Source organism: Triticum dicoccoides, chromosome 4B (genome assembly GCF_002162155.2).
Source record: "Triticum dicoccoides isolate Atlit2015 ecotype Zavitan chromosome 4B, WEW_v2.0, whole genome shotgun sequence".
Classification (NCBI taxonomy): domain Eukaryota; kingdom Viridiplantae; phylum Streptophyta; class Magnoliopsida; order Poales; family Poaceae; genus Triticum; species Triticum dicoccoides.
The window spans coordinates 35,976,124-35,997,097 of record NC_041387.1 but is presented as its reverse complement, the minus strand read 5'-3'; the positions used below and the strand labels follow the sequence as shown (position 1 = coordinate 35,997,097).

General features: G+C 48.9%; 2 protein-coding genes across 2 annotated transcripts; both read left to right on the top strand.

Annotated features, from left to right (window-relative positions):
• The first annotated feature begins 8,950 nt into the window (after positions 1-8,950).
• On the top strand, positions 8,951-10,477 carry LOC119292473. The gene has a single exon (XM_037571304.1). It carries the CDS (start codon positions 8,951-8,953, stop codon positions 9,617-9,619), a length of 669 nt encoding a protein of 222 aa, XP_037427201.1. The 3' UTR covers positions 9,620-10,477.
• Positions 10,478-10,486: 9 nt separating this feature from the next.
• Positions 10,487-11,640, top strand: LOC119293289 (mitogen-activated protein kinase kinase 9-like). The gene has a single exon (XM_037571806.1). The coding sequence runs from the start codon at positions 10,586-10,588 to the stop codon at positions 11,429-11,431; it is 846 nt and encodes a 281-aa protein (XP_037427703.1). The 5' UTR covers positions 10,487-10,585; the 3' UTR covers positions 11,432-11,640.
• The last annotated feature ends 9,334 nt before the right edge of the window (positions 11,641-20,974 follow it).

The window sequence follows — 20,974 nt, the reverse complement described above, 5'->3', positions numbered from 1 at the left end:
TTGTAGTTTTGGAATCAACGCTTATAGAGGGAATTTTAATCCTAGGCCTTATCCTAGTAATCCTTCTAATAATTATGGAAATTCCTACAATAACTCTTATGGAAATTTTAATAAGATGCCCTCTGAATTTGAGAGTAGTGTTAAAGAGTTTATGAATTCACAAAAGAATTTTATGCTTTGCTTGAAGAGAAATTGCTTAAAGTTGATGATTTGGCTAGGAACATTGATAGAATTTCTCTTGAAATTGATTCTTTAAAGCTTAGATCTATTACTCCTAAGCATGATATGAATGAGTCTCTCAAAGCCATGAGAATTTCCATTGATGAGTGCAAGGAAAGAACCGCTAGGATGCGTGCTTCCAAAGATGCCTTTATTAAAGCATGTTCTTCTAGTCCCTACGAAAATCAAGATGAAGATCTAAAAGTTATTGATGTATCCCCCATTAAATCTTTGTTTTGCAATATGAATCTTGATGAATCTGAAGATTATCTTCCTTTACCTAGAAGGCGTTTTAAGAATTCGGAGTTCCTAGATCTTGATGATGAAATTGATGAAAGTGGGATTGAAATAAATAAAAACCGTGATGTTGCTAAACCAACTATTTTGGATCTCAAGGAATTTAATTATGAAAATTGCTCTTTGATTGGTTGTATTTCCTTGTTGCAATCCGTGCTAGAATCTCCTCATGCTTATAGTCAAAATAAGGCCTTTACCGAACATATTGTTGATGCTTTGATGCAATCTTATGAAGAAAAACTTGAGTTGAAAGTTTCTATCCCTAGAAAACACTATGATGAGTGGGAACCTACTATTAAAATTAAAATTAAAGATTTTGAGTTTCATGCTTTGTGTGATTTGGGTGCTAGTGTCTCTACTATCCCCAAAACTTTATGTGATTTGCTAGATTTCCGTGATTTTGATGATTGCTCTCTAAACTTGCATCTTGCGGATTCCACTATTAAAAAGCCTATGGGAAGAATTAATGATGTTCTTATTGTTGCAAATAGGAATTATGTGCCCGTAGATTTTATCGTTCTTGATATAGATTGCAATCCTTCATATCCTATTATTCTTGGTAGACCTTTCCTTAGAACGATTGGTGCAATTATTGATATGAAGGAAGGGAATATTAGATTCCAATTTCCCTTAAAGAAGGGTATGAAACACTTCCCTAGAAAGAAAATAAAATTACCATATGAATCTATCATGAGAGCCACTTATGGATTGCCGACCAAAGATGGCAATACCTAGATCTATCCTTGATTTTATGCCTAGCTAAGGGCGTTAAACGATAGCGCTTGTTGGGAGGCAACCCAATTTTATTTTGTGTTTTTTTGTTTTTGCTTCTGTTTAGGAATAAATAATCCATCTACCTTCTGTTTGGATGTGGTTTTATGTTTTAATTAGTGTTTGTGCCAAGTAGGACCTATAGGTAAACCTACGATGATAGTTGATTTGATTCTGCTGAAAAACAGAAACTTTGCACGCACGAATTTAGTTATGATAAATCACAGGAATGTAATTTTGCGTTCATTCTTTTTTCTTCTGATCAACAAACAAATTGTCCAGGACTTACAATTTTGGTAGAAGTTTTAGAGTTCCAGAAGTTTGCGTTAGTTACAGATTGCTACAAACTGTTCTGTTTTTGATAGATTCTATTTTTCGTGTGTTGTTTGCTTATTTTGATGAATCTATGGCTAGTAAATTAGTTTATAAACCATAGAGAAGTTAGAATAAAGTAGGTTTAACACCAATATAAATAAAGAATGAGTTCATTACAGTACCTTGAAGTAGTCTTTTGTTTTCTTTCTCTAACGGAGCTCATGAGATTTCTGTTGAGTTTTGTGTTGTGAAGTTTTCAAGATTTGGGTGAATTCTTTTGATGGATTATGGAACAAGGAGTGGCAAGAGCCTAAGCTTGGGGATGCCCATGGAACCCCCAAGATAATCCAAGGACACCAAAAATTCAAAGCTTGGGGATGCCCCGGAAGGCATCCCCTCTTTCGTCCACTTCCATCGGTAATTTACTTGGAGCTATATTTTTATTCACCAACATGATATGTGTTTTGCTTGAAGCGTCTTGTATTATTTGAGTCTTTGCTTGTTAGACCACAATCATCCTTGCTGTACACACATTTTGAGAGAGCCATACATGAATTGGAATTTGTTAGAATACTCTGTGTGCTTCACTTATATCTTTTGAGCTTGATAATTTTGCTCATAGTGCTTCACTTATATCTTTTGAGCGCGATAATTTTTGCTCTAGTACTTCACTTAGATATTTTAGAGCACGGTGGTGGATTTGTTTTAAAGAAACTATTTGATCTCTCATGCTTCACTTAGATTATTTTGAGAGTCTTTAATAGCATGGTAATTTGCTTAATGTTAATATACTTGGTGTTCAAGATATGTGAAACTTTCTTTTGAGTGAATTGAATACTAAGATAAGTTTGATGCTTGATAATTTTTTTGAGATATGGAGGTAATAATATCAAAGTCGTGCTAGTTGGGTGATTATGAATTTGAGAAATACTTGTGTTGAAGTTTGCAAGTCCCATAGCATGCATGTATGGTTAAAGTTGTGTAACAAATTTGAAACATGAAGTGTACCTGGCTTGTGCATCCTTATGAGTGGCGGTCGGGGACGAGCGATGGTCTTTTCGTACCAATCTAGCCCCCTAGGAGCATGCGCGTAGTACTTGAATTTTTGATGACTTCTAAATTTTTGCAATAAGTATATGAGTTCTTTTGACTAATGTTGAGTCAATGGATTATACGCACTCTCACCTTTCCACCTTTGCTAGCCTCTTCGGTACTGTGCATTGCCCTTTCTCACCTTGAGAGTTGGCGCAAACTTCGCTGGTGCATCCAAACCCCGTGATACGATACGCTCTATCACACATAAACCTCCTTATATCTTCCTCAAAACAGCCACCATACCTACCCATCATGGCATTTCCATAGCCATTCCGAGATATATTGCCATGCAACTTCCACCATCATCATCATGACATACATTACTTTTGTCATATTGCCATTGCATGATCTTGTAGTTGACATCGTATTTGTGGCAAAGCCACCATGCATTATTTTCCATACATGTCACTCTTGATTCATTGCACCATCCCGGTACACTGCCGGAGGCATTCATATAGAGTCATATCTTGTTCTAAGTTTCGAGTTGTAATCCTTATGTTGTAATCAATAGAAGTGTGATGATCATCATTATTAGAGCATTGCCCAAATAAAAAAAAGAGACAAGTCAAAAATAAAAAAGAAAGGCCCAAAAAAAGGGCAATGCTACTATCTCTTTTTCCTCACTTGTGCTTCAAAGTAGCACCTTGTTCTTCATGTAGTGAGTCTCATATATTGTGCATCAAAGTAGCACCTTGTTCCTCATGTAGTGAGTCTCATAAGTTGTCTTTTTTATACTAGTGGGAATTTTTCAATAGAACTTGGCTTGTATATTCCTACGATAGGCTTCCTCAAATGCCCTAGGTCTTCATGAGCAAGCAAGTTGGATGCACACCCACTAGTTTTCTTTTGTCAAGCATTCATAGCTCTAGTGCATCCGTTGCATGGCAATCCCTACTCCCCATGTTGACATCAATTGATGGGCATCTCCATAGCCCATTGATTAGCCTCGTCAACGTGAGACTTTCTCCTTTTTGTCTTCTCCACACAATCCCCATCATCATATTCTATTCCACCCATAGTGATATATCCATGGCTCACGCTCATGTATTGCGTGAAGGTTGAAAAAGTTTGAGATTATTTAAGTATGAAACAATTGCTTGGCTTGTCATCGGGGGTATAGAAGTTGGGAACATCTTTGTGTGAAAAAAATGAAGCATAGCCTAACTATATGATTTTGTAGGGATGAACTTTCTTTTGCCATGTTATTTTGACAAGACATGATTGCTTTGATTAGTATGCTTGAAGTATTATTATTTTTGTGTCAATATGAACTTTTGTCTTGAATCTTTCGGATCTTAATATTCAAATCACAATTAAGAAGATTTACATTGAAATTATGCCAAAGTATCACTCCGCATCAAAAATTCTTTTTTTATCATTTACCTACTCGAGGACGAGCAGGAATTAAGCTTGGGGATGCCTGATACGTCTCCAATGTATCTATAATTTTTGATTGCTCCATGCTACTTTATCTACAGTTTTGGACTATATTGGGCTTTATTTTCCACTTTTATATTAATTTTGGGACTAACCTATTAACCGGAGGCCCAGCCCAGAATTGCTGTTTTTTTGCCTTTTTCAGTATTTCGAAGAAACAGAATATCAAACGGAGTCCAAACGGAATGAAACCTTCGGCATCATGATTTTCCAACCGAACGTGACCCAGGAGACTTGGACCCTACTCCAAGCAGTGCCCGAGGAGGTCACGAGGGTGGAGGGCATGCCCCCCTGGGTGCGCCCCCTACCTCGTGGGCCCCTCGAAGCTCCACCGACGTACTCCTTCCTCCTATATATACCTACGTATCCCCGAACGATCAGAACAGGAGCCAAAAACCTAATTCCACCGCCGCAACCTTCTGTATCTACGAGATCCCATCTTGGGGCCTGTTCCGGAGCTCCGCCGGAGGGGGCATCAACCACGGAGGGCTTCTACATCATCACCATAGCCCCTCTGATGAAGTGTGAGTAGTTTACTTCAGACCTTCGGGTCCATAGCTAGTAGCTAGATGGCTTATTCTCTCTTTTTGGATCTCAATACAATGTTTTCCCCCTCTCTCGTGGAGATCTATTCGATGTAATCTTCTTTTTGCGGTGTGTTTGTTGAGACCGATGAATCGTGGGTTTATGATCCAGTATTATCTATGGAAAAGATTTGATTCTTCTCTGAATTCTTTTATGTATGATTGAGTTATCTTTGCAAGTCTCTTCGAATTATCCTTTTTGGTTTGGCCAACTAGATTGGTAGTTCTTGCAATGGGAGAAGTGCTTAGCTTTGGGTTCAATCTTGCGGTGTCCTTACTCAGTGACAGAAAGAGTTGCAAGGCACATATTGTATTGTTGCCAACGAGGATAACAAGATGGGTTTTTTATCATATTGCATGAATTTATCCCTCTACATCATGTCATCTTGCTTACGGCGTTACTCTGTTTTTACTTAATACTCTAGATGCATGCTGGATAGCGATCGATGAGTGGAGTAATAGTAGTAGATGCAGAATCGTTTCGATCTACTTGTTTTGGACGTGATGCCTATATAAATGATCATCGCCTAGATATACTCATAACTATGCTCAATTCTGTCAATTGCTCAACAGTAATTTGTTCACCCACCGTAGAATATTTATGCTCTTGAGGGAAGCCACTAGTGAAACCTATGGCCCCCGGGTCTATTCTCATCATATCAATCTATATCACTTTATTTACTTGCTTTATTTTTACTTTGCCTTTACTTTTTACTTTGCATCTATCTATCAAAAATACCAAAAATATTATCTCTACCAGATCTCACTCTCGTAAGTGACTGTGAAGGGATTGACAACCCCTAAGCGTTGGTTGCGAGTTGCTATCGTTTTGTGTAGGTAAGAGGGACTTGTGCGTGGTCTCCTACTAGATTGATACCTTGGTTCTCAAAAAATGAGGGAAATACTTACGCTACTTTACCGCATCATCCTCTCCTTTTCGGGGAAATCCAACGCAGTGCTCAAGAGGTAGCATGCAGCACCCCTAATTCCTGGCCCCACCACCGTATCAGGCAACAGACCGGTGACGGTAGCCACGCGGCAGTTGCAGGCCTCCTCGACGACCGCAGACAGAGCCGTTTGAATCCTCCTATGCATGCCTGTCGGCGGCGCCGGCGGCATCGCCGTCGATGACCCGACCGAACCCGGCGAAGAACCACTAGGATCACCATGACCTACCGCATTGTTCCTCATAGCCCTACCATCCACCTGCCGGAGTTCAGGATCGGCATCATCGGAGGGGGCGAGGGCGGCGGTGGCTGCCGGTTCTCAGGAGCACCATCGTCCAACCGTGGATCCGCAAGAACAGTGATCTCAATGGGATACCACAATGTGCTTGACCTTCTTCCAATGGACATCCTCTGCCCTTCAGGCTCCGCCCAAAGAGTGCGCCTTGGCTCATCGCTGAAAAGAAGACGACGGCATGGAATTTGCCTTGGGCGGTCTGTGCGCAGCCAGACCCGAAAATCTGTCATGCCCAGCCGGCGTGCAGTACTATCGTCGATGCCCACCACGTAGCCAAGGCCGCGCAAGCTCACACTTGCAGTCCGCTGGCACCATGCATGCGCCGGCACCCCCTTCAGCGAGATCGGGACGAGGTAAGGGAGAGGTGCAGCAGTGGCCTGCGCCTGCCTGATCTATGGCCTAAGAGACAGCTCGAACCAGGGAGCAAGAACCCGTCCCTCACGCACCATCCGATCATGAACATCACCGCTCCGGCAGAGCACGAGGAAGTCCTCCGGGAAGAACGCCCTAATGGACATGTCTGCCGGCCCGACGTCGAAAGCGCATGCAGTGCCTCCACAGTAGAGGCCAGATCCACTTGCGGCCTGGTTCCGGTGACCGTGACGAGGATAGCCCTGGAGAGCTCCGACTCCATCTGCCAAATATCCTCAGCCGCTTCCAAGAAGCAGGCCTCCACCGTATCCTCGCAATCCCGCGGCATCCTAGACGGCCCCGCCTCCGCGAAGCCAAACGGCGCCGAGAACTCCGGCCCCGCCAAATTCCCCGCGGACGGCGGCCTCGGCTGGCACGGCGCGTGCATAGATGGCAGCCTGGGCGCGGGCGGTGCGCGCACAGCATCAGTCCAGAGACGGAAAACACCAGGAGGCGGCGGGCCGGGCGGTGGTGGTGGCAGGGGAGGAGAAAGCGCGCGCCTTGGCGGCGACGGCAGCGGCGGAGACGCGTGGTCCACATCCATCCTGTGCCGAATGGCAGGCGGTAGGCGCGGCGGCATATCCACTGGAGAAGGGCTGCGCGGGCGAGTGCAGCCGCGCGAGATGTGCCCCACCCCCCGGCAGCGCACGCAGAACAGCGGGTTCGTGCAGTCCACAGGGATGTGCCCCTCACTTCCGCAGTTGTACTAGCACCCGTAAAGCTTCGGCGGCAGCTTTGAGGCATGTGGCGGGCGGGAGGCAGGCAACACACGAGACGGCCCGGCAGAGCGGCGCCGGGGAGCCGACTCACGCGTGGTCCTCGGACGACGCTCAACCTTGACCTGCCACCCCCCGTCCGGCGGAGGGGGACGAGCGGCGCGCGACGGCCCAGCGCCACCACCCTGGACGAGCGGGCCAAAGGCCGTGCCCAGGACCTGCGGGACGATGATGGAGCGGAGCACCGGCCGTGCCGCAGGAGCAGGGGGAGGGGGAGGAGGCGGCGGCGGGGAGGCGGGCATGGCGGAGCCCGCGTCCGAGGAGAGGAAGGCGGAACCAGAGCGGGAAACCCTCGAAGCCATGCAGCGGAGCGGTGGACGCCGCCTCCGGAGTGGAGGGCGGCGCGGTTGGTGGCCGCCGGCGCTGGAGTGGCGGCCGGCACGGAGCGCTAGAGGAGGGAGAGCGCTAGAGGAGGGAGAGCGCCCAAAAGAGTTGGTAACCTAGACCAGTGAGTGTACAACAGACGGTGCGGCGGGACTCGGAAATGAACCGTGAAGGCGTGCACACTACCGGGGTTGGGTGGCCACCGTGGAATGGGAGGCAGGAAGAAAAGGTAACAACAGCTTGCCTGGGTATAGTAGAACATCGTTATTTTGGCATGGATGTGGTGAGCAAGATATATTATAGGAAGTTGACTACTCGCCTGCCTCATCGGTTACATGCCAGAATCGTTGTATTGATTGTTTCTATTGCATGGAGAAGAGTCTTGACTGTGTAGGAGATGGAGAGGAGCAATGTTCTGTTGAAAATTGAATGACACGGTGATCCGGTGGACTCCTGTATGGGAGTTCCTTCCAGGCCAAAAAGAGAAAACCTCCACGCCATGGTTGAGGCCTTGCCCGGCGGCACACCAATGTGTTCCTGCCATGATGAAAAGGGAAAAATATGAAAATTGGATGACATCGTGACCCGGTGGACTCATCGGTACACCGGGTGTTCCCTCCAGGCAGAAAACAAATACCTCCACGCCATGGCTGAGGCTATGTGCAGCGATGCACCAATGATCGAGTTCCTTCGAGGATGAAAAGAAAGCCAACTTCAGATTAGAAACCCACCAGCCGCCGATCTGATTCTGCTGGAACCGGCCGACATCGACCTCCCCAATGGCTGTGCAGCTACCTAGTCATGACGGAGGCAAACACGGGGAGTGGAGGACCAGCGCACGCATGGAAATACACCGGCAAGGAGAATCCCAGAGAGCCCCCGAGGAGAGCAGCAGTTCCCTGATGTAGAGATCGGCTCCCAGCCTCCATAGCGGGGGAGAAAACTGGTGTCCTTCTTTGTGGGGAACAGAGGGGTCGATCGTTTTGTGTTTTTTCCAATGATGAAGTTGTATGTCCGTGTGTTACGGCTGGAAGTGGAAACCAAGAGAAGGCAGGTGTACAGTCGGACGCTGGTAATGAAACGTGGCATGTTAAGAGTTACAATTACGTGCCATGTAGCATTGTAGAAATTATTATAGAAAGATTACACAGAGAAGGAAAACCTTTTTATATGTAAAAAACCTGGCATTGTCTTGAGTGGGAATGCATGAGGTGTGACGTGGCTGGATGTGAATGGATGATGACTTGGCTATGCTGCATGTTGAGATAAATCAAGTAGTAGGGGTGAACTTCTTAGAGCATCTCCAGCCGCCCCCGCCCCCCCAAGGAAGCCTCCCAAGGAATTTTTTGGACGCCGGCGGGCAAAAAACGCCCCACTCGGGTCCCTAGAGACACGTTTTTTGCCGGATTCCGCAAGATTTACGGTCGGCGCTACCACACCAAACCCAGCCCCCCGGGGGGCAGCTGGGGATGCCGGCAGATGACTTTTGCATGCACATGGCCACTCGTCAGCCCCTCTCTCTCCCCTCTCCCTCCTCTCTCCTCCCCTTTCTTTATTTTCTTTCTCCTCTCCTCTCCCTTTCCTTCCACACAGCGTGCATGGCCGGGCAAGGCTCGCGGACCATCTCCTTCCTCCTCGCTTGGGCGCCATGGCCACCATCCTCGCAAGATCCAGCCCATCTCCTCCGCGTCCGCCGAGTGGGCGTTCCGGCGGACCCGGTTGGCGCCGTCGCTCGCCGCCGAGTACGCGGGCGGCCCGCTCAAGCGCTGGTGGGACTGGGAACGAGGAGGAGGCGGCCGCGCTCGGCCGGGGCACTTGGGCGTGCGCTTCGGGGTCCGCCGCGTCGTCGCGTCCGACCACTCGCTGCCCACCACGCAGCGCCTAGAGCGCGAAGCCCGCGAACGACGCCGCCACGACTGCCCCCGCCGTGGCGGGACGGGCGCGGGCGTGGGCGGGCGCGGCATGGGCGGGCGCGGCCGTGGGTGGGATGACAAGGGCTCGTGGGGGCACGCCAAGCACCCCGACGGCCATGGCTTCTGGACCTGGCACAGGGCGCGTGTGTCGCGCTGGAGGACGCCGTCGTCCTCGCGCGGTGCCTCAGCTCCGTCGTCGGGAAGGAGCGGGAGAGGGTGGAGGACGCCGTGGTGAGGTTCCCCATTCGTGCGGATCAGCGACGGCGCGGCTGTGGCCTGGACGGCGAGGCGTGGGCACGGCGCGGTGCGGGCGGGACGGGCGCCATGCGCCAGGTCCAGAAGCCATGGCTGGTCGAGTTGCTCGAGACGCCCGGCAGGCCACACTGGTCCTGGTCTCCGGCGAAGGGGATGGAGTCCACGCTGCTGTCCGTGGCGGCAAGCAGCGCCGTGGCAAGGGCGGCGAGCAGGAGGGCCGAGGGCGGAGGCGGCGAGCGGCAGGCGAGGCGGCCTGCCCTGCGGTGACGAGTGGATAAGTGCGTGGGTGGGGCCAATGAGTGGACATTTTCTCGTTCACAAGGAAAAAATTTCGCCGGCAGCCCCCCAGGAGATGCTCTTAAGTATATAGGATACTAAAAAAATCCCAAAGATCCTCATGTGTTGTTGTTCTGAAATCATCATTCTCCAGGTTATTGATTTCCTGTCAATTTCAACATGTAGGTCTCCAGCCAGCTTGAGTATGCACCAAACTCCTAAAATAGCAGAGATATAAATTCCATGCATATCCACATCTCTCATAAGGTAGTCGGCTAAGCTAATTAAGAATTGCCATTTTCACATTGCTTTCCAAGGAAAGATTTAAAAAGGACGGCCGTTACTCGTCACAATCTCAGCCGCCACAATTTTCAGTATAAAGCATACCTGAATTCCAATATCACGATCCCTCCTCCATCATTCCCCCCTGAATTCGAAGGCTCGATCCAAAATCATCAATCAGCTTCGAAATTCGATCTTAAGAGTTCAGACGCACAAGGCGATCAATCTAATGGCGGCCGCCCGAGAAAGACGTCTGCCGCAGCTGCACCTCACGCTCGACGCCCCAACGTGGGCCTTCCGGTGCCCGGCCCCGGCGCCGGTCACCGCGGCGACGCCGTCCACCTCGGCGGCTCGGCCGGACGGCGAGTTCCGCCTGAGCGACTTTGACATGCTCAAGGTCCTTGGACGCGGGAACGGCGGGACCGTCCATAAGGTCTCGCACCGCCGCACGTCGGCGCTGTACGCGCTCAAGATCATTCACCGCGGCCATCCCGGCGCCGGCGAGGAGGTGGACGTCGTCCGCCGCGTCGACTCGCCTCACATCGTCCGGTGTCACTCGGTACTCCCGACGGCGTCCGGCGACTCTGCTTTGCTCCTCGAGCTGATGGACGGCGGTTCGCTCGACTCGCTCGTCCGCGGCGGCCAGGGAGGCTTCCCGGAGGCGGCGCTGCCGGAGGTGGCGGCGCAGGCGCTATCCGGCCTGGCGTACCTCCGCTCACGCCGCGTCGTCCACCGGGACATGAAGCCGGCGAACCTCCTGGTCAACAGGGCCGGGCAGGTCAAAATCGGCGACTTCGGCATCGCCGAGGTCGTCTCCCGGGCCGGCAAGTACCGCGCGGCATACGAGGGCACCGCCGCCTACATGAGCCCCGAGCGATTCGACACGGAGCGGTTGCACGACGGCGAGGGGAACCGCGTCGACCCCTACGCCGCCGACGTGTGGGGGCTGGGCGTGACCGTCCTGGAGCTTCTGATTGGGCGCTACCCGCTGCTCCCCGCCGGGCAGGAGCTGACCTGGGCGGCGCTCATGTGCGCCATCTGCTTCGGTGATCTGCCGGCACTTCCCGATGGCGCGGCGTCGCCGGAGCTCCGGAGTTTCGTGTCCGCCTGCCTGCAGAAGGACCACCGGAGGCGGCCATCTGCCGCGGAGCTCCTCGCGCACCCGTTCGTCGCCGGGAGGGACGTGGCAGCAGCGAGACATGCGCTCCGGGAAGTGATCGAGCAGCGCGTGTAGATATTGGACTGTCCGTTCTCAAACTGTAGCCAAACATTTGCACAGCTGCAGATACAGATAGTGGAAGAACACTAAAATTTTAAATCGACCAGATAGTTTAATATGGTACAACAGTTTTGGTGTCTATCCGTTGCATTATTTCTGTCGACAAGATTACAGATCATCAATTTGACATCGCTAACCAGGGAACGTCATTTTTGTAAGCAATCCCAGTGAACACTCTTAGAGCAAGTCTAGTAGAGCCCTCAAACCCTCAAACCCTTAAAAATAAATGCCTTTTTACAGTTTTCGTCGAAAAAAAGTCGTAGACTAGAACCTCTAAACTCTCAAACCCGTAAAAAAATTTAGAGCTCCAACCTCAAACTGTTTCCCAACCTGTAGAAGTGAGGGTTGAGAGGAAAAACTTCCCCCAACCCGCACTCTTTCGTCTCGCGCGGGAGGGAAGTTTCGTCCCGCCTCCCGGCTCCTCCCGCCGCCTCGCCCCCCGCCGGCCATGGAGGCCTCCGCCGCCGCCGCGCCCGCCCCGCCCGCCTCCAAGGTCGCCAGCTCGTCCTCGGCCGTGAAGAAGCCGCGGAAGAAGCCCGCGGTGCGGAAGAAGCCCGCGGCCCCGCCCTTGGCCCCGTCCGCCGCCATCGCCGAACCTCCTCCCGCCGTGCACGAGGTGTTCGAGGAAATGGCAACCCCATCCTCGTTCATGGATCTCCTCCTGTTGGGGAACGTTGTAGAAAACAAAAAAATTTCTACGGTTTCACCAAGATCAATCTATGAGTTCATCTAGCAACGAGAAAGAGGAGTGCATCTACATACCCTTGTAGATCGAGCGGAAGCGTTCAAGAGAACGGGGTTGAGGGAGTCGTACTCGTCGTGATCCAAATCACCGGAGAACCTAGCGCCGAACGGACGGCACATCCGCGTTCAACACACGTACGATCAGTGTGACGTCTCCTCCTTGATCCAGCAAGGGGGAAGGAGAGGTTGATGAAGATCCAGCAGCACGACGGCGTGGTGGTGGATGCAGCAGGGATCCCGGCAGGGCTTCGCCAAGCTTCTGCGGGAGGGAGAGGTGTAGCAAGGGGAAAGGGAGGCGCCAAGTGCAAGGGTGTGGCTGCCCTCCCTCCCCCCCCCCTTCTATATATAGGGTCCCCAGGGGGGCGCCGGCCCTAGGAGATGGGATCTCCTAGGGGGGCGCCGGCCAAGGGGGGTGCCTTGCCCCCCAAGGCAAGTGGAGGCGCCCCCTCCCCGCTGGTTCCCCTCCCACTTCAGCCCATGGGGCCCTCCGGGATAGGTGGCCCCACCCGGTGGACCCCCGGGACCCTTCCGGTGGTCCCGGTACAATACCGGTGACGCCCGAAACTTTCCCGATGGCCGAAACTCGACTTCCCATATATATGTCTTTACCTCCGGACCATTCCGGAACTCCTCGTGACGTCCGGGATCTCATCCGGGACTCCGAACAACTTTCGGTTTGCTGCATACTAATATCTCTACAACCCTAGCGTCACCGAACCTTAAATGTGTAGACCCAACGGGTTCGGGAGACACGTAGACATGACCGAGACGGCTCTCCGGTCAATAACCAACAGCGGGATCTGGATACCCATGTTGGCTCCCACATGCTCCTCGATGATCTCATCGGATGAACCACGATGTCGAGGATTCAAGCAACCCCGTATACAATTCCCTTTGTCAATCGGTATGTTACTTGCTCGAGATTCGATCGTCGGTATCCCAATATCTCATTCAATCTCATTACCGGAAAGTCACTTTACTCGTACCGTAATGCATGATCCTGTGACCAGACACTTGGTCACTTTGAGCTCATTATGATGATGCATTACCGAGTGGGCCCAGAGATACCTCTTCGTCATACGGAGTGACAAATCCCAGTCTCGGTCCGTGTCAACCCAACAGACACTTTCGGAGATACCCGTAGTATACCTTTATAGTCACCCAGTTACGTTGTGACGTTTGGTACACCCAAAGCACTCCTACGGTGTCCGGGAGTTACACGATCTCATGGTCTAAGGAAAAGATACTTGACATTGGAAAAGCTCTAGCAAACGAACTACACGATCTTGTGCTCATAGGATTGGGTCTTGTCCATCACATCATTCTCCTAATGATGTGATCTCGTTATCAACGACATCCAATGTCCATAGTCAAGAAACCATGACTATCTGTTGATCAACGAGCTAGTCAACTAGAGGCTCACTAGGGACATGTTGTGGTCTATGTATTCACACGTGTATTACGATTTCTGGATAATACAATTATAGCATGAATAAAAGACAATTATCATGAACTAGGAAATACAACAATAATGCTTTATTATTGCCTCTAGGGCATATTTCCAATAGTCTCCCACTTGCACTAGAGTCAATAATCTAGTTACATTGTTGTAAGGGCATATTTATCCCCAAGATGTTTTGGTGATTGATGACAATGCTTGTGCGGACTAATCGTGTGCGTTAAGTTCTTTCAGAGATTCATCCTTTGGCACGAGGCGATTATCTCCCCTCGGTGATTTATTCAAGACGGTGTAGCTCCTTCGTTTCGTTATTGGTGGACTAGTTTCGTAGGAGTCACCGTACTATCAAGAGGGGATCCGCTTTGGTAAGGCTAGGGTGGAATCAATACGTACACATCCATATCACACCCGTCGTTTTCCTTCTTCTTCATTGGAGCTACCCTTTTTCCCCTGAGTATGCTTTGTCCTGCCCCAGCGGTAGTACCACAGTCCCCAGCGGTAGTACCGCCGAAGCACCCCAGCGGTAGTACCGCTCCCAAGCGGTAGTACCGCTTGTGGTCTTCGGCCGTAGTACCGCAGTGCTTCCGGGCTACTGCCGCCTCGATTCGAGAACGAAGTTTTTCGTGTCGGGTTTTGCGGTACTAAGTGCGGTAGTAGTGGCGGTAGTACCACGCCTACCCCCACGGTAGTACCCCCCTGGGGTCAGGACCCTGTCAGCGCGGCAGTACCGCTGGGTAAGAGCGGTAGTACCGCCCTAAGCGGTAGTACCACCCTGCCCAAGCGGTAGTACCGCTCTGTGCGGGGCTGCTTAGTGGGATAACGGTTGGATTGGTTCCCCCACTATATAAAGGGGTCTTCTTCCCCAAAGTTGACCTACCTCTTTCCCCCAAAGCTCCATTGTTGCTCCAAGCTCCATTTTCGCCCGATCTCTCTCCCTAGCCAATCAAACTTGTTGATTTGCTCGGGATTGGTTGAGAAGGCCCAGATCTACACTTCCACCAAGAGAAATTTGATTCCCCCCACTTATCCCTAGCGGATCTTGTTACTCTTGGGTGTTGAGCACCCTAGACGGTTGAGGTCACCTCGAAGCCATACTCCATTATGGTGAAGCTTCGTGGCGTTGTTGGGAGCCTCCAAGTGTTGTGGAGATAGCCCCAATCTTGTTTGTAAAGGTTCGGTCGCCGCCTTCAAGGGCACCAATAGTGGAATCACGGCATCTCGCATTGTGTGAGGGCGTGAGGAGATTACGGTGGCCCTAGTGGCTTCTTGGGGAGCATTGTTCCTCCACACCGCTCTAACGGAGACGTACTTCTCCTTAAAAGGAAGGAACTTCGGTAACACATCCTCGTCTCCACCGGCTCCACTCTTGGTTATCTTGTGCCTTTACTTTTGCAAGCTTACTTGTGTTGTATCTATTGCTTGCTAGTGTGCTAGTTGTCTTTGCATCATATAGGTTGTCCATGTAGTTGCACATCTAAACAACCTATTTCGTTGCAAGGTTTAAATTGTTAAAGAAAAGTTTAAAAATTGTTAGTTGCCTATATATTTGTTGGAAATATGCCCTAGAGGCAATAATAAAAGTATTATTATTATATTTCCTTGTTCATGATAATTGTCTTTTATTCATGCTATAACTGTATTATCCGGAAATCGTAATACACGTGTGAATACATAGACCACAATATGTCCCTAGTGAGCCTCTAGTTGACTAGCTCGTTGTGATCAACAGATAGTCATGGTTTCCTGGCTATGGACATTGGATGTCGTTGATAACGGGATCACATCATTAGGAGAATGATGTGATGGACAAGACCCAATCCTAAGACTAGCACAAAAGATCGTGCAGTTCATTTGCTAGAGCTTTGCCAATGTCAAGTATCTCTTCCTTTGACCATGAGATCGTGTAACTCCTGGATACCGTAGGAGTGCTTTGGGTGTATCAAACGTCACAACGTAACTGGGTGACTATAAAGGTGCACTACGGGTATCTCCGAAAGTATCTATTGTTTTATGCGGATCGAGACTGGGATTTGTCACTCCGTGTAAACGGAGAGGTATCTCTGGGCCCACTCGGTAGGACATCATCATATGCGCAATGTGACCAAGGAGTTGATCACGGGATGATGTGTTACGAATGAGTAAAGTGACTTGCCGGTAACGAGATTGAACAAGGTATCGGTATACCGACGATCGAATCTCGGGCAAGTAAAATACCGCTAGACAAAGGGAATTGTATATGGGATCGATTGAGTCCTTGACATCGTGGTTCATCCGATGAGATCATCGTGGAACATGTGGGAGCCAACATGGGTATCCAGATCCCGCTGTTGGTTATTGACCGGAGAACGTCTCGGTCATGTCTGCATGTCTCCCGAACCCGTAGGGTCTACACACTTAAGGTTCGATGACGCTAGGGTTATAAAGGAAGCTTGTATGTGGTTACCGAATGTTGTTCGGAGTCCCGTATGAGATCCCGGACGTCACGAGGAGTTCCGGAATGGTACGGAGGTAAAGATTTATATATAGGAAGTCCTGTTTCGGCCATCGGGACAAGTTTCGGGGTCATCGGTATTGTATCGGGACCACCGGAAGGGTCCCGGGGGCCCACCGGGTGGGGCCACCTGCCCCGGGGGGCCACATGGGCTGTAGGGGGTGCGCCTTGGCCTACATGGGCCAAGGGCACCAGCCCCTAGAGGCCCATGCGCCAAGATAAAGGAAAAAGGGGAGAGTCCTAAAGGGGGAAGGCACCTCCGAGGTGCCTTGGGGAGGATGGACTCCTCCCCCCTCCTTAGCCGCACCCCTTGCTTGGAGTAGGGGGCAAGGCTGCGCCTCCCCCCTCTCCCCTGCCCCTATATATAGTGGAGGGGAGGGAGGGCATCCATACCTGAGCCTTTGGCGCCTCCCTCCCTCCCGTGACACCTCCTCCTCTCCCGTAGGTGCTTGGCGAAGCCCTGCAGGATTGCCACGCTCCTCCACCACCACCACGCCGTTGTGCTGCTGTTGGATGGAGTCTTCCTCAACCTCTCCCTCTCTCCTTGCTGGATCAAGGCGTGGGAGACGTCACCGGGCTGTACGTGTGTTGAACGCGGAGGTGCCGTCCGTTCGGCACTAGGATCATCGGTGATCTGAATCACGACGAGTACGACTCCATCAACCCCGTTCACTTGAACGCTTCCGCTTAGCGATCTACAAGGGTATGTAGATGCACTCCCCTTTCTACTCGTTGCTGGTCTCTCCATAGATAGATCTTGGTGTTTCGTAGGAAAATTTTTGAATTTCTGCTACGTTCCCCAACAGTGGCATCATGAGCTAGGTCTATTGCGTAGATTCTTTGCACGAGTAGAACACAAAGTAGTTGTGGGCGTTGATGTTGTTCAATATGCTTACCGTTACTAGTCCAATCTTGTTTCGACGGTATTGTGGGATGAAGCGGCCCGGACCGACCTTACACGTACTCTTACGTGAGACAGGTTCCACCGATTGACATGCACTTGGTGCATAAGGTGGCTAGCGGGTGCCAGTCTCTCCCACTTTAGTCGGAACGGATTCGATGAAAAGGGTCCTTATGAAGGGTAAATAGCAATTGGCATATCACGTTGTGGTTTTGCGTAGGTAAGAAACGTTCTTGCTAGAACCCATAGCAGCCACGTAAAACATGCAACAACAATTAGAGGACGTCTAACTTGTTTTTGCAGGGTATGCTATGTGATGTGATATGGCCAAAGGATGTGATGAATGAATATATGTGATGTATGAGATTGATCATGTTCTTGTAATAGGATTCACGACTTGCATGTCGATGAGTATGACAACCGGCAGGAGCCATAGGAGTTGTCTTTATTTTTTTGTATGACCTGCGTGTCATTGAAGAATGCCATGTAAACTACTTTACTTTATTGCTAAACGCGTTAGTCATAGAAGTAGAAGTAGTCGTTGGCGTGACAACTTCATGAAGACACGATGATGGAGATCATGATGATGGAGATCATGGTGTCATGCCGGTGACAAGATGATCATGGAGCCCCGAAGATGAAGATCAAAGGAGCTATATGATATTGGCCATATCATGTCACTACTCTATTTGATTGCATGTGATGTTTATCATGTTTATGCATCTTGTTTGCTTAGAACGACGGTAGTAAATAAGATGATCCCTTACAAAATTTCAAGAAGTGTTCTCCCCTAACTGTGCACCGTTGCTACAGTTCGTCGCTTCTAAGCACCACGTGATGATCGGGTGTGATGGATTCTTACGTTCACATACAACGGGTGTAAGACAGTTTTACACAGCGAAAACACTTAGGGTTAACTTGACGAGCCTAGCATGTGCAGACATGGCCTCGGAACACGGAGACCGAAAGGTCGAGCATGAGTCGTATGGTAGATACGATCAACATGAAGATGTTCACCAACGTAAACTAGTCCGTCTCACGTGATGATCGGACACAGGCTAGTTGACTCGGATCATGTAATCACTTAGATGACTAGAGGGATGTCTATCTGAGTGGGAGTTCATAAGATGAACTTAATTATCCTGAACATAGTCAAAAGACTTTTTGCAAATTATGTCGTAGTTCACGCTATAGTTCTACTGTTTTAGATATGTTCCTAGAGAAAATATAGTTGAAAGTTGATAGTAGCGATTATGCGATCAGTAGAAAGCTTATGTCCCTAATGCACTGCTTAGTGTGCTGAACCCCAAACGTCGTTTGTGGATATTTCGAACATCGAACATACACGTTTTGATAACTGCGTGATAGTTCAGTTAAATGGTTTAAGTAGAGGCACCAAAGACGTTTTCGAAACGTCGCGGAACATATGAGATGTTTCGAGGGCTGAAATTGGGATTTCAGGCTCGTGCCCACGTCAAGAGGTATAAGACCTCCGACGATTTTCTTAGCCTGCAAACTAAGGGAGAAAAGCTCAATCGTTGAGCTTGTGTTCAGATTGTCTGAGCACAACAATCACTTGAATCGAGTGGGAGTTGATCCTCCAGATGAGATAGTGATGTTTCCCCAAAGTCATTGCCACCGAGCTGCTAGAGCTTCGTGATGAACTATAACATATCAGGGATAAATAAGATGATCCTTGAGGTATTCACGATGTTTGACACCGCGAAAGTAGAAATCAAGAAGGAGCATCAATTGTTGATGGTTGGTGAAACCACTAGTTTCAAGAAGGGCAAGGGCAAGAAGGGATACTTCTGAAACGGCAAATCAGCTGCTGCTCCAGTGAAGAAACCCAAGGTTGAACCCAAAACCCGAGACTAAGTGCTTCTGTAATAAGGGGAACAGTCACTAGAGCAGAATTACCCTAGATACTTGGTAGATGAGAAGGCTGGCAAGGTCGATAGAAGTATATTGGATATACATTATGTTAATGTGTACTTTACTAGTACTCCTAGTAGCACCAGGGTATTAGATACCGGTTCGGTTGCTAAGTGTTAGTAACTCGAAATATAAGCTACGGAATAAAACGGAGACTGGCTAAAGGTGAGCTGACGATATGTGTTGGAACTGTTTCCAAGTTTGATGTGATCTAACATCGCACGCTCCCTCTACCATCAAGATTAGTATTAAACCTGAATAAGTGCTCTTGCACCTAAAGGAATGGTTTATTGAATCTCGATCGTAGTGATACACATTTTCATGCCAAAAGATATAAGATAGTAATGATAGTACCACTTACTTGTGGCACTGCCATGTAAGTCATAATGGTACAAAACGCATGAAGAAGCTCCATGTTGATGGATCTTTGGACTCACTCATTTTTTGAAAAGGTTTGAGACATGCGAACCATGTCTATTGGTATATATGCATGAAGAAACTCCATGCAAATGGACCGTTTAAACCCACTTGATTTTGAATCACTTGAGACATGCAAATCATACCACATGGGCAAGATGACTGAAAAGCCTCGGTTTCAGTAAAATGGAACAAGATAGCAACTTGTTGGAAGCAACACATTTTGATGTGTGCAGTCCAATGAGTGCTGAGGCATGCAGTGAATATCGTTATGTTCTTACTTCACAGATGATTCGAGTAGATGTTGAGAATATTTACTTGATGAAACACAAGTCTGAATTATTGAATGGTTCAAGTAATTTCAGAGTGAAGTAGCAGATCATTGTGACAAGAGGATAAAATGTCTATGATATGATCATAGAGATGAATATCTGAGTTACGAGTTTTGGCACACAATTAAGACATTGTGGAAATTGTTTCGCAATTAATACCGCCTGGAACACCATAATGTGATGGTGTGTCCGAACATCATAGTTGCACCCTATTGGATATGATGCATACCATGATGTCTCTTATTGAATTACCACTATTGTCCATGGGTTAGGCATGAGAGACAACCACATTCACTTTAAATAGGGCACCACGTAATTCTGTTGAGACGACACCGTTTGGAGAAACCTAAGTTGTCGTCTCTTAAAGGTTTGGGGCTGTGACGCTTATGTGAAAAAGTTTCAGGATTGATAAGCTCGAACCCAAAGCGGATAAAATACATCTTCATAGGACACCCAAAACAGTTGGGTATACCTCCTAATTCAGATCCGAAAGCAATATGAATTGTTTCTAGAATCGGGTCCTTTCTCGAGGAAAGGTTTCTCTCGAAAGAGTTGAGTGGGAGGATGGTGAAGACTTGATGAGGTTATTGAACCATCACTTCAACCAGTGTGTAGCAGGGCACAGGAAGTTGTTCCCGTGGCACCTACACCAATTGAAGTGGAAGCTTATGATATTGATCATGAAGTTTCAGATCAAATCACTGCCGTGCCTCGTAGGGTGACAAGGATACATGCTACTTCAGAGTGGTACGGTAATCCTGTCTTGGAAGTCATGTTGCTAGACAACAATGAACCTACGAGCTATGGAGAAGCGATGGTGGGCCCGGATTCTGATAAATGGCTTGAGGCCATGAAATCCGAGATAGGATCCATGTATCAGAACAAAGCATGGACTTTGGTGGACTTGCCCAAAGATCGGCAAGCCATTGAGATAAATGGATCTTTAAGAAGAAGATGGATGTGGATGGTAATGTCACCATCTATGAAGCTCGACTTGTGGCGAAGAGTTTTTCACAAGTTCAAGGAGTTGACTGCGATGAGATTTTCTCATCCGTAGCGATGCTTAAGTCCGTCGGATTCATGTTAGCATTAGCTGCATTTATGAAATCTGGCAGATGGATGACAAAACGAGTTTCCTTACCAGTCTTCGTATGGAAAGGTTGTATGTGATACAAATCAGAAAGTTTTTGTCGATCCTAAGGATGCTAAAAGGTATGCT